This window comes from Rhincodon typus, chromosome 25, assembly GCF_021869965.1.
Source record: "Rhincodon typus isolate 14 chromosome 25, sRhiTyp1.1, whole genome shotgun sequence".
NCBI classification, from domain to species: domain Eukaryota; kingdom Metazoa; phylum Chordata; class Chondrichthyes; order Orectolobiformes; family Rhincodontidae; genus Rhincodon; species Rhincodon typus.
Window position 1 is genome coordinate 24,416,327 of NC_063356.1, and position 18,101 is coordinate 24,434,427.

The 18,101-nt window shown below is 40.9% G+C and overlaps 1 protein-coding gene across 3 annotated transcripts in view; it reads right to left on the minus strand.

Moving 5' to 3' along the window:
• The window catches only part of LOC109936459 (neuron navigator 1-like), a 471,148-nt gene that overhangs the window by 41,494 nt on the left and 411,553 nt on the right, over positions 1-18,101 (minus strand). For all 3 annotated transcript variants that reach the window (XM_048612092.1, XM_048612090.1, XM_048612091.1), the window contains 4 exons: positions 10,059-10,234; positions 5,917-6,070; positions 2,216-2,384; positions 1,459-1,556 (listed from right to left, as the gene is read on the minus strand). In XM_048612092.1, the coding sequence (XP_048468049.1) occupies positions 1,459-1,556; positions 2,216-2,384; positions 5,917-6,070; positions 10,059-10,234 (597 nt within the window). The remainder of the gene's footprint in view (positions 1-1,458; positions 1,557-2,215; positions 2,385-5,916; positions 6,071-10,058; positions 10,235-18,101) is intronic.

Genomic DNA, 18,101 nt, shown 5'->3' on the forward strand with positions numbered 1-18,101 from the left:
CACTGACCCTCAGAGCATCCCACCCAGACCCATCCCCCTATAACCCATCCCTGAACATTACCAGCAATTTAGCATGGCCAATTCACCTAACCTGCACATCTTTGGACAGTGGGAGGAAACTAGAGCACCCAGAGGAAACCCACGCAGGCACGGGGAGTATGTCCAAACTCCACACAGACAGTCGCCCAAGGGTGGAATTGAACCTGGGTCCTTGGCGCTGTGAGGCAGCAGTGCTAACCACTGAGCCACCATGCCACCTGCTCCTCTGATGCTACCTGACCTGCTGTGTTCCTCCAGCTCTACACTATGTTGACTCTGACTCCAGCATATGCAGTTCTTAGTATCTTTGAAGTACAGAACAATGATTATGTTTTTGTCCACTCTTCTTTTTCATTCAAAAATTTTCTCTTCCTTCCTTCTTGTTTTAAGATGCTAACTCTTCATTGGGATACCCCTTCCTAAATGCTAAACGTTGCATGCTTGTTCACTCAACTTCATAAGGAAGCAAAGATCAGTGTGTACGTCTTCCCAGTCTTTACCCACTAGCAGCAAATGTAGAAATATTGGCAGGGTAAATTATGGATATGAAATCCTGATATGGAAGACACAAGGGTCTTCACAGATGACCCTGAATCTGTACACGTCCAACATGAATGTATGCCCTTGATGATAGCAAATGGGAGCATGAACATGAACTCATTTTTATCTCCTTCACCAAGAGTGCAGAGGTCAATTGCTGATGACCAAGGATAATAACCAGGGATCGTTCTGCCTGCAGGGACTGGATTTTACAAAGAGACTGAGCTCTCTGCAACCGCATTTTTGCTTAGCTGACTCCATTACTTCAATTTTACCCTGTGATTAATATGAGTCAGGACTTCAGTCTATCTTCAGGAGAACTCCCACTTCATCAAACTGTGGGCCAATTGGAGGCTGGCAGCTCTGCACACTGCTGGCGCCAAGCAGGAGCAGTGGTCATAGCTGGTACTGCAAGTAGTCAAGGAGGCAGCATTCAGTGATGGACCTGGACATTTAGGTATGTCTAGGATCTATGTGGGGCTGCGCTGACAGGCAAGGCTAAACCTGCTTGGCTACATACTGGCAACAAGCCTGTGCGGCTGCCCGTTAGATTGGAGCAGCACCAAGATGAGACTGTTAGTTGGGCATTCATTGCCCATTCATGAGCCTGAATTGGGCCGCAGCTGGAGAACCCACCCAACAACTCCTCTGATGCCTGCAAAACCATGGCATGGGCAGGATGAGTGGGCCAGTACTGAGCTCACTGCCAAAGACACGGTGCCCTAATTTACACATGCACCCACCTAATTTTCTGCCCATGGGAGACCAGTAAAATTGAGCCCTATGATTCAACTATTCATGGCCTTGACTGGAGAAACCAATATAGTCTACACATTGTATCATTATTACAAATTATGTCTATATTAATACGTATCTTACTTCATTGCAAATCTGCTCCTCAGTGAGATGGACCACAATTCGAACATTCCTTTCCTCTTTCAGGGATGAACTGGTTACCCCATCCATTGGTGATACATCTGAATTGGAGACCAAACAAAATACTGAAAAACAGCATTTAACAAGTGGGAGCAAACTTCAGCATTCTTTCTATGTTGCACTAATTACACATCTATAACAAATGTAGGTGAAAACAAAACTCCATTGTATTGAAGGATAACAGCTCCTAAACTAGATGCAAACACATTAATGCTTAATACCATGGAGGACTTGGAGTTTACAATAAGTTGTTATGGAAATATCAGGGGGATTTCCAACTGATGGGTAATCATGGAATATGAATTTTAAGTCAAGAAGTTGAGCACCTGAATCCTGTCAAATTTCTCTAATCAGTGCCTAATTTCTGCTTTTAAGCAAGCTGATTAAAATTGAGTAAATCAAATAGAAGGCTGAACAAAAAGAGGCCAGGCAAAAGTGACAATAATAACAGACAAGGAAACAACAACTGCTGTCTATGGCATGGGTGGGGAGGAAAGATGCTTCAGTTTTCTAAGCTGAGTTCCCATAACATGCCAGAGGTGAAGACCTTATTTATTATTAAATCAGTTTTGGCAGTATTAATAGTGTTGTAGTTGATGAGAGAAGTTATAGACATCAGAGGTTTTTCTGTTTTGTGGGTCAAAAATATTGTCAAGACAAACATTTGAAAATGCAGTATAAAACATGTATTCATTATTACCTTGGTCAACCGAATCTGTAAGACTGAGACTGAATGAATGAGCTAAGGTAAGTCCTAATGATCGCCGAGGAGAGGAAGTGGCAGACGATAATGTGACAGCCTGTGATGTCCCAGTACCTGTATCTGCTTTGAGACGGTCATTCTCCAATTTTAATGCCTCAATTTCCACCTATAAAGGCAAGAGTAGTTTAATGAACACATTTGTCTCTTATTGTATGTTGGCATTACACGCCAAGTATTAAGTTATAAAAAGAAAATCCTTGAAGTTTCCACACCTGATATCACTTTAAAAGTGTTTTGATATTTTCAATACTTATGAATTGAAAATTACTCTTCGCAAAAATATCCCATTGAACTGGTCAATCTGTACTTTTACAGATCTTACTTAAAGGCTTACAATGCAGATTTATATAAACATACAACATCAAGATCAAAGAGAGAAATACACATTTTAAAAAATTATCAAATGTTTTGCAAATGAAAAATTACTGCAGTCTTTGAGAACGTCATTATGTAGTTTCACATCTTTGCTGCCTGGGTGATAATCTGACAAAGCAGAAAGCCTAGGCACTGACAAACTCATCTGCTTTACATTTCACTGAAAGAAATATAATTGAAATCAGTCTGTTTTACAATGGACAAATAATCTGCACTGCTAGGGTTCTGCCCAAATTGTAAAAAAGGAAACCTATGCCCATTTATAAATCCTCAAATTTTGGTTCACAAAATATAGATGAAAAGTGGCAGGCACAGGAAGTTCTCACTTAGTCACGCTATCACAACATATAAAAATAAAATACAATTATGATTCAGGTTCAAGCAGATATCATTGTGCACTGAGAAAAAGTAGTCTTACATTTTGTTCAGAATGTGAATTACGAAACTGTGGTAAATCAGATTTACATAATTCAGCACACTGTGTTTAAATCATTCTTTCATGGGATGTAGGTGTCACTGGCGAGGCCAGCATTTATTGCCTATCATAATTACTGTCTGGATTGGATTTGTCCTGCATTGTGTATACAGGACATACCTGGTGATTTTCCATATTGTCAAGTAGATGTCAGTGTTGTAGCTTTACTGGAACATTGTGGCATAGGGCACAGTTAGTTCTGGAGTAGATGTCTTTCATACAATTTCCAAAGTGTTGTCAGGGCCTATAGCCTTTCTGGCATTGACTGACTTCAGTTGTCTCTTGAAAGCACATGGGTGAACTGAATTGGCAGAAAATTACGTATGTGATGCTGGGGTCTTCAGCAGTCAGAAGGGGATTGTGCTCTCCTCCCTTGATTGAAGGTAGGTGCAAATGTTTCAGCCTTGTCTTATGCAATAATGTCCTCATCCCCTCATGGAGATTAGTACTTTGTGAACCCACCCCTCCTGCTAGTTGCTTAATTGTCAAGCATTTCATAACTAGATGTGGTAGTACTGCGAAGATTTGTCTGATCTATTGGTTGTGCGAATACTGAGCTCCATCACATGTTCATTCTATTTGATATGCAGGTAGTCTAGTGGTTTCAGCTTCTCAAGGTTGACACCACATTTTTAAGAATGCTTGCTGCCCCTGGCAAATCCTCCTTTCACTCTTCCTGAAAGCAGAGCTGATCCCCTGGCTTGAAGGTAATACTAGATTGAGAGATATGTCAGATCATGAGACCTAGGAAGTAGAGGACCAGAGTGGATTTGATCTTTGTCCATATATCCTTGAAGGCAGGACAGGTACATAATGAGACTCAGAAGGCATATAGGATACTTACCTTTGTTAGTCTCATCATTAAATACAAGAGCAAGGTGATTATGATGAACCTGTATAGAATGTTAGTAGGCAACAGCTGGAATACTGTGTACAGTTCTGGTCACCACACTATAGGAAGGATATGATTGCACTAGAAAGGGTGCAGAAAAGATTCACCAGGATGTTGCCTGGGCTGGAGCAATGAAGAGAGACTAGACTGGCTGAGGTTGTTTTCCTTAGAGCAGAGAAGGCTAGAGGGGAGTCTGACTGAGCTGTACAAAGCTCTGAGGGGGACAGACAGAGTAGATATGGAGAAACACTTCCTTTTAGTAGATGATCAATTTGGCACAGTTAAGGTAACTTCAGCAGGTACAGGAACTGAACCTGCAAACTGGCACACTCACAAACCAACCAACTGAGCTAACCAATCCCTACAGTGAGTATGGCTACATTATGCTGGTACTGTCTGAGAGAAGACGTTAGTAAGAATGTCTGAACCTTAAAGCAAGGAATATAATGGCTTGTGGTATCAATTTAATTGTGTCTGGCCTATTATGTTGTTACATAACTTATGAAATGTACACCTGGGGTGCCACATTAACTGCTACACTGTAGTCAGGTGTCAAGCAATCACCCTACCAGCCACGTGGAGAGTTGTGAGAAATATACTCGAGCCTCCAACAATCGAGTCTAAAAGTCCGACTCTTCAAACATCACATTTGAATGAGACAACATTACATGGACAATGTTATAATAAAACAAGAGTAACTGGATGTAAATTTGTGACAACAGTTTTCTGCACAACAGCTTTTGCTTTCATCTGGACTGTCAAGTATTGAATGAAGGAGGGATGTTCCTCCATGGGGAGGGAGAAGAAATCCAGTGGGTGGTCTGATCTTGACTACTCTTCCATTACTTCCAGTAATCAGTTGGAAGGGATTGCATGCATCGGCCCACTGTTCTCTCAGCTGAGAAGCTGTGTATGGTAATTGGAAGTTTAAAAATAGCTTTTAAATGTGGGCTGAACTTGGTTGTTATTTCAGACTTTTTTTTCCCTGTGAAGAAACCTTAGGGACATAGTAAAGGTGGGAAACCTGATTGGGAGGCTGGTTACTTTATGGCATGTAATTTTAATGACATGGATAATGCAAGGAAGAATAAGACAATATTATGAACATTCCTTTAAGAATATTGTAATTTCTCACTACTGTAGTGTTGCAATCTGGAAACTATTTCTGACATATTCACCAATATAACATGTTTACACTACTTTTATCATCATGCGATGCACAGTGCTTTACCATCTGGTGGATGTGTCGATGATAATTGCTTGATACTTAATCAACTTTTTTCTTAATAGCTTATATTCAAAAATATTCCTAGCACCAAGAATTAGATTTAAATTGGGTTGTGCTTCAGACTGAATCTTAGAAAATAATTTAGTTTTGAGTAGCCATCTGTTTCAGAACTCCAAAAACAACTTTCAACACACAGGCTCCTTTCAGTAATCTTCAAAATATGTGAAAAAGTCTAATGACATATCTAAAGGCAAATAAGACAATGTTAAATAAGTTCAAAAAACTGAATTTTGACTCATGACATTAGTAAAGTGAAACAGGTTCCAGTAACTAAAGCCAGTTAAAATATTCACAGATGCTGGTGAAGAAGGTACCAGCATGCCCCTCAAACCTTGCCAAATGCAGGTGAGGGCTTATCTATTCATTGAGCAGAGTATCTGTTGTTGTCATATTCATGTGTCCTTCAGCAAGGCAAGCTGCTAGCCAAATATTAAGCTTCCACCTTAATGACAGGTCTGACAACATTTCTTAATGCCAACTGTTCTCACATAATAAACAATGTTGACCAAAAAGGTACTTCATAAGTGGCCAAGAAGTAAGATTGACTCAAGCAGTCAAACAGTCTGCATTTGTACAGGTTTGATTCCCTTGCTCAATAAGCAACATACCTGCATGTTATGCATGGCTTCTCGTAACTGCTCCAGCTGGTGAGCTGAACTAAGAGCCTCGAGGCGGATATCTGTTAGTTTCCTTTCCTTATCCCACAACTCATTGCGTAGGTTCGATACTTCCTTCAACTCAGGCTCACGGGAATCATAGACCCTGCATTAAAAACAGTTTGGTTTCTTCTCAGGACAATAAGAGCGTTTTCACACCACATCAGAAATTGGAGTTAGAATGACGAGTTTTGTTAGATTGCTGTCATGAATCAAATGCAACTCAAATGGGAACATGCAACAAGAGTAGGCAATTTAGCCTCTCAATCTCATTTCATCATTTAATATGATCATGACTTATCTGTGACCTAAATTCATGAACAATTTGCATTTATACAATGCCTGTAAAATTGTAAATATCCAAGGTGCTTCGCAGGAGTACAATCAAACAAAATTCTCACACCCAGTAAAGTGAGGAGATGTTAGGAGTATTCCAAGGTTTGGTCAAAGAAATAGCATTTACAAAATTAAGAGGTGACAGAGAGAGAGAGACACACACACATAGGTAGGTTGAGAGGTTTACGGGGCGAATCCTAGACAATCAGGTGTTAGCAGCAAAGCTGAGGCTCCCAATGGTGTAGAAATGGAAACAGGAATGGGTAAGAACAGGGGTGTCAACGACTCTCGCACATAGGAGCTGGAGGGGGTTACATAGATAGATTGTAAGAGGCCAGGGCAACATTTGAATATAAGGATAAGAATTTTAACATTGTGGCATTGACAGTCTAGGACAGTGATTGGTGAAGCCAATAGTCAGTGGTGGTGATGAAACCACAGATCATGATACTATCATCAGTCCTGATCCTAATATTCTACTGCTGGAATATGATCTTAATATTCCACTTACCTCTTTTCCACCATACTTCCTGATTTACAAGCGATAGATGGTGTAAGAATGCATTCCTTACTTGTACACCTTCCTCGTAACACAACTTAAGCCTTGTGTTTTTTTTGATTCCCTATCAAAGCTCTAAAGACTTGACAATAAGAGCAGAAATTAGGCCCTTCAGCCCATCTGCCATTCAATCATGGCTGTAGGTTTCTCAACCCCATTCTCCCGCTTTCTCCCCATAACCATTGATCCCCTTGACAATCAAGATCCTATCTATCTCTTTCTTAAATGTACTCAATGACCTGGCATCCACAGCCTTCTGTTGCGGTGAATTCCATAGATTCATCACTCTTTGGCTGAAGAAGTTTCTCCGTTCTAAAAGGTCTTCCCTTTACTCCAAGGCTGTGCCCTCGGGTCCTAGTCTCTCCTACCAACGGAAACATCTTCCCAACATCCACTCTGTGCAGGCCATTCAGTATTCTGTAAGTCTCAATTAGATCCCCCCCTCATCCTTCTAAACTCCATCGAGTATAGACCCAGAGTCATCAAACATTCCTCATATGTTAAGCTTTTCATTCCTGGGGCCATTCTTGTGAAACTCCTCTGAACCCACTCCAGGGCCAGTACATCTTTCCTAAGATATGGGCCCAACACTGCACACAATACTCCAAACGTGGCCTGTCCAGAGCCATATAGAACCTCGGACGTACATCCCTGCTTTTATATTCAAGTCCTCTCAAAATAAGTGCCAACATTGCATTTGCCTTCCTAACTACTGACTCAACCTGCAAATTTACCTTGAGAGAATCCTGGACTAGAACTCCCAAGTCTCTTTGCACTTCAGACTTCTGAATTTTCTCCCCATTTAGAAAATAGTCCATGCTTTTATTCTTCTTACCAAAGTGCATGACTCACACTTTTCCACGTTGTACTCCATCTGCCACTTCTTTGCCTACTCTCCTAACCTGTCCAATTCCTTCTGCAGCCTCCCCGTATCCTCAATACTATCTGCCCCTCTACCAATCTTTGTATTGTCTTCAAACATAGCCAGAATGCCCTCAGTTCCTTCATCTAGATCATTAATGTATAAAGTGAAAAGTTGTGGTCCCAACACTGACCCTTGTAGAACACCACTTGTCACTGGCTGCCATCCTGAGAAAGACCCTTTTAACCCCACCCTGTGCTTTCTGCCAGACAGCCAATCTTCTATCCATGCTAGCACCTTGCTAGCACCATGGGCCCTTATCTTACTCAGCAGCCTCCTGTGCGGCACTTTGTCAAAGACCTTCTTGAAGACCATGTTGATAACACCTGCCCAGGTGCTAGACAAACAGCAAGATGAAAGTGATGATAAAGATATATCACTGTCACCGGATTGTGTACTTGCAGCTGCCAGCTCAGAGTTAATATCAGGCACTGCATAGATCATAAAAGGAAAAGACTAGAGATGGGATCTGCACATGGTCATCAGCAGACTGAAGGAAGGCTGGGGACAAGGGTCATATGGATGCCAGCTGGCTGAGGGCAAAAATGCACATTGCATCACCTGGACAGGATACATTTGCGGTCTTTGATGGAACAAGCTACCGAAGGCAAGTATGTATAACAAAATATTTGGTGCATTTCAAAACTGCCAGGAAGCCAATCTTCACTGTCCAGGAGATGGAATGGTGCCGACTCGGAGCTGAGGTTTGCACAAAGACTTGGGCTGGGCTAGATTTCCACATTTGGTGGGCAGGCACTGGGAAAGGATCTATGACTCCCCTTTTAACCAGCCATATTTTATCCCAGAGCTCTCAACGACTTTGAAAGGCAGGTTTGAAGCAGTCCTCAAGGTTTCCTGTCAGTGTAGCAGTGTACCACTGAGAAAGCTCCAAACAAGTAAACGTGCAGGAATGGAAAATATCAAACTCAGAACACAAGCTCAGAAATGTCAGCAGCAGTGAGGGTTCCAGTGGAAATGTTTTTACTCTTCCTCACCCCACTCTCCCTTCGACAACACGCAGTTCATCTTATTTCTCCCCTCCGACAGTTGAGAGTGGTGTCATGCTCTCCTTGAGGTACTGGCTCTGTTTTACTGTTTTCATGCAATAAATTCGATGTAATCTATACTTGGTAGAAGCAAGGATCAGGTGAAGAAAGCTGTTGCAATCTTAGGAAATTGTTTAATAGGATTATTCACACTGTACAGGGAAGTTTGCACCTGCCTTCTCTATCTCAAGAACTTTCACAGGCTACTTGAAGACATTCAAAGATTTCAAAGCTGTCTAACCTAAGTCAAAGCTCCATTGCCAATCCACACATACCACCACTGATAGAGTCCCAAACTCATTATGTGCAACAAAGACTGTGTTGGCCAGGACAGGACTTTATTCCTTGGAAAGTAGGAGAATGGGGTGGCGGGGGGGGGGGGAGGTGGAGTGACCTTACTGAGATGTATAAAATCATGAGGGGCATAGATAGGATGAATGCATATAGTCTTTTTCCTAGGGATGGGGAATTGAAAACTAGGGGGCATAGGTTCAAGGTGGGAGGGGATAGATTTAAGAAGGACCTGAGGGGCAACATCTTAACACACAGAGAGTAGTGTGTATATGGAATAGGCTGCCAGAGAATGTGGTTGAGACAGGCACAATAGCAACATTTAAGAAACATTTGGATAGGTACATGGATAGGAAGTGTTTAGAGGGATATGCACCAAATGCAGGCAATTGGAAGTAGCTGAGTGGGCTATGGTCAGCATGGACCAGTTTGGGCCGAAAGGCCTGTTTCCATGCTGTATTTCTCTATGACTCTATGACGTCTGCTTGTCTTAGAGCATACATCATTTAAGTGGTAACTACATCACTTATCAGCAACGGATGCAGGCTCTCACACAAGGCAAGTTTTGGAAAATTTCACACATGAAATATTTTCTACCGTTTCACAAATTTTACACAATTAAGACAGGAACAAATGACCCCCTGCCCACCATGAAGTTCTGCGAGTACAGTTCTTATGACTCAACGCTTCGTGCCAAAGACAAACAAAATCAAATCAACAGGTGTGTTTCCTACATTCGAACAATGATAGCACTCGAAGTATTTTACCGGCTGTGAAGCATTTTGTGAAGTCCTGAGGTCATGAAAGGCGCTTATATAAATGCCTGACAATTGAACAAATCAACTTCAGAAGTCAATTATCATAGTTCAATATATTCTATCTGAGAACAGTTCATAGAACTGCAAACAAAAAAAAGCAGAAAATATTTCGTTTTATTTACTCGGTGGATGAATGCGATGGTTTGATGGAGGCCGATGAATCTGCATCTTCATGCTGCACTTTAGGGGAAGATGGCACTGAAGAATCTGGTGTTGCAATTTCTTCAATGTCGGAATAGGAAGATGCTGATTTTGGTGCCTTTTTGAGGGTAAAGGCTTGCTTAAATGAGCTTCGCAGCTGAAAAAATAAAACAGAATTTAAAAGCATGGAATAGCATTCCTTACAAACATACAAAAGTAACAACTTGCAAATATAATTGGCTTCATTTCAACGTATGCACCTTCTGTTTGTAGGTAAGAAAAACAAAGAAAAATGATGCAAGTTTGGAAAATATGCAGTCCTTAGGTATCAAGTTAACTTCTGTGAAAACCTCAACAGGCCTTGAAAATGAGGGAAAGATGACTTTTTAGACCAAAGTAAGGCTTCAAAAATTTGTTTTTTTTTTTAACTTTTACTTTTGTCAAGAGTTTTACTGAGCTGTATGCTTTATCATCTACTTACATATTTAGATTATTTTATTTTAAACATTCTCCGAATCTCAAAAAGGGAATACCATGAGGGTATCCTCATGAAATTTGGCAAAGCTAACTTAATGGGTGCAGAATATGAAGAGAGGAATCTCACATTTTAACCCCAAGCCTGTGAGGCAATGTCCAACACTTTATTGGTCCAGATGTCCAACTATCATTGACCCTTTAGTTTTACCAAAGTGAAAAAAAACACCACTTTTGTTCTCCTAAAGATTATGCACTATCTCTGGCAACTACTCAACCTGGAAACAGAAGTAGAAATATCAGCTTTACAGGCCCAATTTTGATCTGTCTAGTTGATTTGAATTTAAAAAGTTTGTCCAAACAATTATGCTATAATAACACAAATTAAAGTAATATAATTTATGCTGCACCAGGGAGCTAAATAAGTCTCAGGCACATATTGTAAAATACTTAGATGTAAAAATATAACAACTTTGGCAATATGCAACTTTACAAAGGAATACAAACTGGAGGGACACATGATTTTAGGGCTGTCATGACATGGATTTTTTGAACTTAATTATAGACTTGCCCTCAAGAAACAAAGCATCTTCTCTAAACTTATAGAGATGCAATACAATAAATCATATTCAAAAATATGCACATCAAACTGCAATTTATTCTTTATGGGTGGCATTAAAAATAAAAACTTGTTTGAAATAAGCTGGCATCTTGAGGCATTAATTTTTTGTCCAACCATATAATTGTCCATTTTGTCATATGCATGTAATCAGTTTATTGTGAACTGGTAATGAAATAAAGGGACAGCAAGAAATGCAGATGCTGGAGTCGGGGTCAACACAGTTTGGAGCTGGAGGAACATAGCAGGTCAGGCAGCATCAGAGGAACAGCAAAGTTGACATTTCGGGTCGGGACCCTTTGTCAGAAATGGGGGAGAGGGAAGGCAGCTGGGAAACAAATAGAGGGAGGAGGGGGAGGGCTGGAGGAAGGCAGGTGGAATGGCGATAGGTGGATGCAGGCAGGGAGTAGTGGGCACTGGCCAGTTGGAAGGGTGGGGCGGATAGGTGGGGAGAAAGACAGACAAATTGTGTCAGGTCAAGGAGGCGAGAGGGAAGAGTGGTGGGTCTGGGGGAGGGGAAGTGGGGTGGTGATAGGTGGATGTAAGAAGGGGATAGTAGGGATTGGTCAGTGGGAAGGGTGGAGCGGAAAGGTGAGGAAGAAGATGGACAGGTTGTGTCAGATCAAGGAGGGAGGGATGAGAGGGATGTTTGGACGTGAGATGAAGTCGGGAGTGGGGAGATTTTAAAACTGGTGAATTCTACGCTCAGGCCTTCTGGCTGTAGGCTCCCCAGGTGGAATATGAGGTGCTGCTCCTCCAGTTTGTGGGTGGTGTCATTGTGACACTGGAGGAGGCCCAGGATGGACATGTCACCCAGGGAGTGGGAGGCAGAGTTAAAATGTTTCGAGACCGGAAGGTGTTGTTGATTATCGCGTACAAAGTGCAGATGCTCTACGAATTGGTCCCCAAATCTGTGCTTGGTCTCACCGACGTACAGGAGGCCACATCAGGAGCAGCAGATACAGTATATCAGGTTGAAGGATGTACAGGTGAACCCCTGTTGGACATGGAAAGTTTGTCTTGGGCCTTGGATGGGGATGAGGGGGGAGGTGTAGGGGCAATGTAGCACCTCCTGCGGTTGCATGGAAAGGTGCCGGGGGTGGTGGGGCTAGTGGGGAGTGTGGAGCAGACGAGGGAGACGCGGAGTGAGCGGTCCCTACAGAAGGCAGATAGGGGTGGGGAGGGAAATATTTCTTTGGTGGTGAGGTCGGATTGTAGGTGGTGGAATTGCGGAGGATGATATGCCGGATGCGGAGGTTGTTGGGGTGGTATGTGATGAATGTGAGAAATAAACACAGAACAAGTAGAATACCTAGATTACAATGGGTGCATCTGAAAAGGGAATGCACAGAACAAAAGAAAACAATGTTTCAACTTTTTTTCCTATCAGTGATCATTGAATTGGGTGAACAACAAAGTGAATGTGTTTAACACTAAATGGCAAAAGAAAGGGAAATATAATTTATTTTTACTCTCCATTAACATTAAGTTCAGTCAATATGAAAGTATCAGCCTAACAACAAAGCAGATGGTTAATATTGGATTGAAGATCTAGTGAATTTACTATTTTGGGACTTTTGACTTAAGCCACAAATGCTGTGGATGTGATTTATATTCCAGTTTAATTTAATTCACAATTTTTTAAAGGCAGAAATAGGGTGAGGAGGAAATATACCCGTAGAAACCAAGGGAAATGGGTCAAATTTCAAATAAAACAATGGAAGTTCAGTGAGAGTTTCTGTGAACCATCTCAACTTATTGTGATAGAATGACTCTATTCATCTTGCGAGAAGTGGGCTATAGTAGCTGTTTTGATCGAGGAGGTGCTGGGCGGCTTAACAAATGGCTCTGATAACCCAGCAGCAGAAAGGAGTCACAAGATTGAATAGTCAACTCCCTGTTCAGGAGCAAAACAAAAGAAGGATTAAAGATATCATTAGTGAGTTAATTCAGAGAAAGGCTGCCAAAGGAAACATGTAGGAGACAAGCTTCCATTAAGATGACAGCTGGACAAATGCAATGATAAGGCAGACTAGGACAAGTTAGCCTGCTAACAGGGTAGTGTAGCATTCTTTATTGTTTCATATCTTGCAGGAAGCATCATAAAAGAAGTTAATCATCTAAAATTACTACTCTATTCTGTCAATTAGAATCCATGAAGAAAGCCAACTTCTTCATTTTTCATTGACTTTATCTGACCAGGACATGCATTGGCTCCATCTTAGAAGACTGGAGTATTGCACAGGATTTATATGCGAGGTTATGACATCCAGTTTCTTATAATAACATGAAATTATTATCGTTACAATCTCAAATCATGCTATTGGAATACTAAATATTATTATTCATGATTGTAAAAGACACTGAATCTGGTACATGAGACCGTTAATTTTGTTTTGAGGGAATAGTCAGAGCAGACCTGGAATTTATTAACTGTGCAGTGCACTCACTTCGTTTTCATACAATGTGTGTGTATACAGGGGTATTTGTGGAATTTATTCATGCCACACAACAGGTCAAGAGAATTTTGCTAGGCAGGCAAGTTAATCAGATTGTAAAGTATTTCATGAGGTGGTTGTAAATCAACCTAACTAAATACTTGCACTTTTTGGGACTTACTGCAAAGTTTATACAAATCTTGTATTGTAGTTTGAATGAATAAACAAAACGTCAATGTTTAACATTTTCCACTATATTGATTAGCAGTTTAAGTAGTGAATTTCAAGATGGGTCATAAAATTAATTGAAAAAAAGAAAACTCAAGGTTAGAAAATGATGGATCCTTACATTTATTTGTGAGATTGAAGCTTATTGGCGCTTGTGCACAGCTCTGTTTCTGATAAGATTCAATGAATGAAATCCAACATAAGTACTGGGATGCTTTCACGAGAATACATCACATTATTTCCAATGGGCTTTCTGAAGATAATGGGAGATGCCCAAATTTGATCACTATTAATGTGTGCTGAAACCATCAGGTTCACACCTCAGCCCTAATTGAAGGGTTTATGGGGATGGATGTGGACAGGCATGAAAGTTTTCATTGCTAACTAGCATATCTATCATGATCCTGATGATTTATCATTTTTGTGAGGGCTACACTAGGCTTGGAACAAGTGACAGATTGTGGTAAAGATAAGCCCTATTTCTATATCAAACTTGTCGTTGTTGTAGAATTTCCCATTGGCCCGCCAATGTTGGGAACTCACTTGCTATCCAAAACTGATCATGAACCTACTCACTGGACATTAACTAAACTGACACTTCAATAGGAACAATGGGCAACTATTTTCCTTCTGAATCAGTTCTGAAAAAGGGTCATGAGACCTGAAATGTTAACTCTGCTTTCTCTCCACGGATGCTGTCAGACCTGTTGGGTTTCTCCAGAAATTTCTGATTTTGTAACTATTTCCCTTGTGTGTCTTGGTCCTGAGTCTGGGGGTGAAAATCCATTCTGTCAAGTGCACATCTGACAAGATCTACAGAATTTGCTCATGCAACAGGATGCCAAAATATCACCTCACCTCGGAACCCCAGAAATGCATGAACGTGTTTATGATTCATTTTACAAGAGGGGTGACAAATCCATCTTTGAATATCGACACATACTTTCCCAACTATTAAAACTTACATAGTATTCCCAAGACACTGATACAATCTCACATAAATGCAAAGCAAATTCCTGTCTGTGGGAAAATAATATTTGTAATCTTCTTTCAATGACTGCATTTGACCAAATATAATGGAAATCCTCAATCTTACAATCCGACCCAACAGCATTTCTAGAATGTGAGCGACATTTTCCATCATCTCAGCATTCAATACATTAACTAGTCTCATTTATAATGAGCTTAATTATTCAATAAAATATAGAAATTAGTGATTCACTAAATCAGTTACTCACTCCATGTAGCTTAATTCTATTTCATTAATTTGCAAACTGCATCTCATTAATTAACACATTCATACAAATCCAAATTTGCAACACATTTTATACATATTCAATTTGTTGTCAAACTTAATTAACACATTCATACAAATTATTGACAAAATGAGCCTTTCAGCTCAGCTAGTCCATTTGGTCTTTATCCTCACAGTATACAAGTTATTCTATAACTAATGCTGAAAGGATTCCATAACCCCTCTTCATCATTAATTATTGTTGCATGCCACATCCTATAGCCAGTGTAAAAATGGTTAAGAACCACGGATGAGTCAACCTCAGCATGGCCGAGAAGCCATTATTTATTTTCTCTAAAGCCTTAATTGCATCAGATCTTGGCTGCTTCAGGGAGCTGCTGGCCAATCTGATAGCCAGTAGCTGTCCTATCCCTGCAGTGCCACCAGGAACAGTAGTTACAATGAATCATCAGGATTCTTCCCTCTAACCCCTCTGAGGCTTGAACAATATTCTGCCTGTGACCTGCTCAGAAATTCTTAAGGTTTTAACACAATGTTTCTGCTTTTGTACTCAAAACCTTTATTTATGATATCCAAGATCCCAAATGTTTTGTAAATTACTCTGCCTTGCCACTGTCAAGGATTTATGCATATAAATCCCAAGTCCCTCTGCATTTGCACACTCTTTAGAACATGACATAAGGTTTCTATCATCTCTCCCTGCAGTTTCTGCTGAAAGGCATTACTTCATACTCTACTGTATTGGATTCTAACTTCTATTCAGTTAGCTGACTAGCCAATATATGACTTTATGCAGTCATCATAAAGTTCTGAGATTTTACTTTATATTCCAATAACAAAGTTATTTATATTTTGTGTTAAAAACCAGTGGTCCCAGCACCCACCCTTTGGGGGTCCCTACATTCACCTTTCAGTCTGAACACAACCATTTACCACGACTTTCTTTTCGTCCGCAAGCCAGAAATTATCCAAGCTGAAAATAACACACCCCTCCTCCCCATCTTCCATGAGCCCTGGTTTAGTTAGCCATCTTTTTGTGGTACTTGCTCCAATGCTTTCATAAAATTTCTGTCAACATTCTATGTAACTTCACAAAAAAAAACAATCAACTGGACTGGTCAAAGCATGGTCTGTCTTTTGCAAATCCATGTCGGTTAGAGAGTCAGAGATCTACAGCACAGTAAAAGGCCCTTTGGTCCATTGAGTCTAATCTCACTTTCCAGCATTTGGTCCATAGCCTTTTATGCCTTGGCATTGCAAGTGCACATCTATTTTTTTTTACATATTATGAGTGTTTCTGCCTCTACCATGATTTTCAGGCAGCAAGTTCCAGATTCCCACTGCCCTTTGGGTGAAAAGAATTTCCCTGACATCTCCTCTAAACCTCCTGTCCCTTAACTTAAATCTATACCCCTGGTCACTGATCCCTCCTGAAAGGGAACAGTTCCATTCGGTCCACACCCCTCAATTTTACAAATGTCAATCAGGTCCACCCTCAGCCTCTGCTGCTCCAACAAAAACAACCCCAGTCTATCCAATCTCTCTTCAGAACTGAAGATCTCTTGCCCAGGCTACATCCTCGTAAATGTCCTCTACATCCTCTTTAGTGCTCTCACATCCACCCTATAATATCCATTCCAGAACTGAACTCAATACTGTAGCTGTGACTGAACCAACTTTTTAAACAGTTCCAGCATAAGCTCCCTGCTCTTAAACTCTATACCTCAGCTAATAAAGGCAAGTATCCCATATGCCTTCTTAACCACTTTACATGTCCTGCTACCATACACACTAAGGTCCCTCTGATCCATGGTTCTTCCCAGGGTCCTACTGTCCATCACGTATTCTGTTGCCTTGTTTGTCCTGCCTGAGTGCATCAGTTCACATTTATACAGATTGAGTTCCTTTGCCACTGAGCAGCCCATCTGACCAGACTGTCTATATCCTCCCATAATCTAAGTCTATCCTCTTCACTATTTACCATTCCGCCAATTTTCATATCATCCGTGAACCTACTGATCAACTCTCCTACATTCAAGTCTAAATCATTTATATATACAACAAACAGCAAGTACCTCACTGATCCTTATGGAACTCCACTGGACACATGCTTCCAGTCACAAAAACACCGCTCAACTATCACCCTCTGCATCCTGCCTCTCAGCAAATTTGCCAAATTTCCTTGGATCCCATGGGCCCTTACCTTTGCTATCAGTCTCCCATGTGGGATCTTATCAAAAGCCTTGCTGAAGTCCAGGTAGACAACGCAGAATATGATGCCCTCATCTACACATCTGGTTACCTCTTTGAAAAACTCCATCAAACTAACTGTTCTTGGTTAATCCTTGCCTCTCCAAGTGTAGATTAATCTGTCCCTCTGTATTTCTTCCAATAGATTCCCCACCATTGAGGTTAGACTGACAGGCCCGTAGTTTCCGGATTTATCCCTAGTTCCCTTCCTTTCTCTTCATTAACTCAAATCTCTTCAAGTGTTTGTTGATTTTTTTTCCTGGATTATTGCTTCTAAAGTAATTAAAGATCCTGATGGAAAATTTTAACACAGCTGAGCAAAAGATGGAAGTGTATCAGCCTCAAACTACCCAGCTATTACTGAGGCAGAATAAGGTCAAACAATCCAACCAACCCCAGAAGGTGGATTTACATTCTGAATGGTTTAAATTCAAGGCTTTCATGCTCGTCAACTTGGTTTGCAGGTCGACCGCAAATCCCAGGGCTCAGAAAACCCAGATGCTGGATCAAGGCAGAGACAGCCTCGGGAAAGTGCTAAATATCTTCATGGCAGTAATTACAACAAAAAAAAACAGAAGTTGCTGGAAAAGCTCAGCAGGTCTGGCAGCATCTGTGAAGGAAAAAAAAAATCACAGTTGACGTTTCAGGTCCGGTGACCCTTCCTCAGGACCAGAGAATTCTTCATAGCAGTTTTTGTTGGTTTTGAAGGGGATGTTTGTTGCCCCTGACAGCAACCTCCTGTCCCCTCAACAGACCCAAC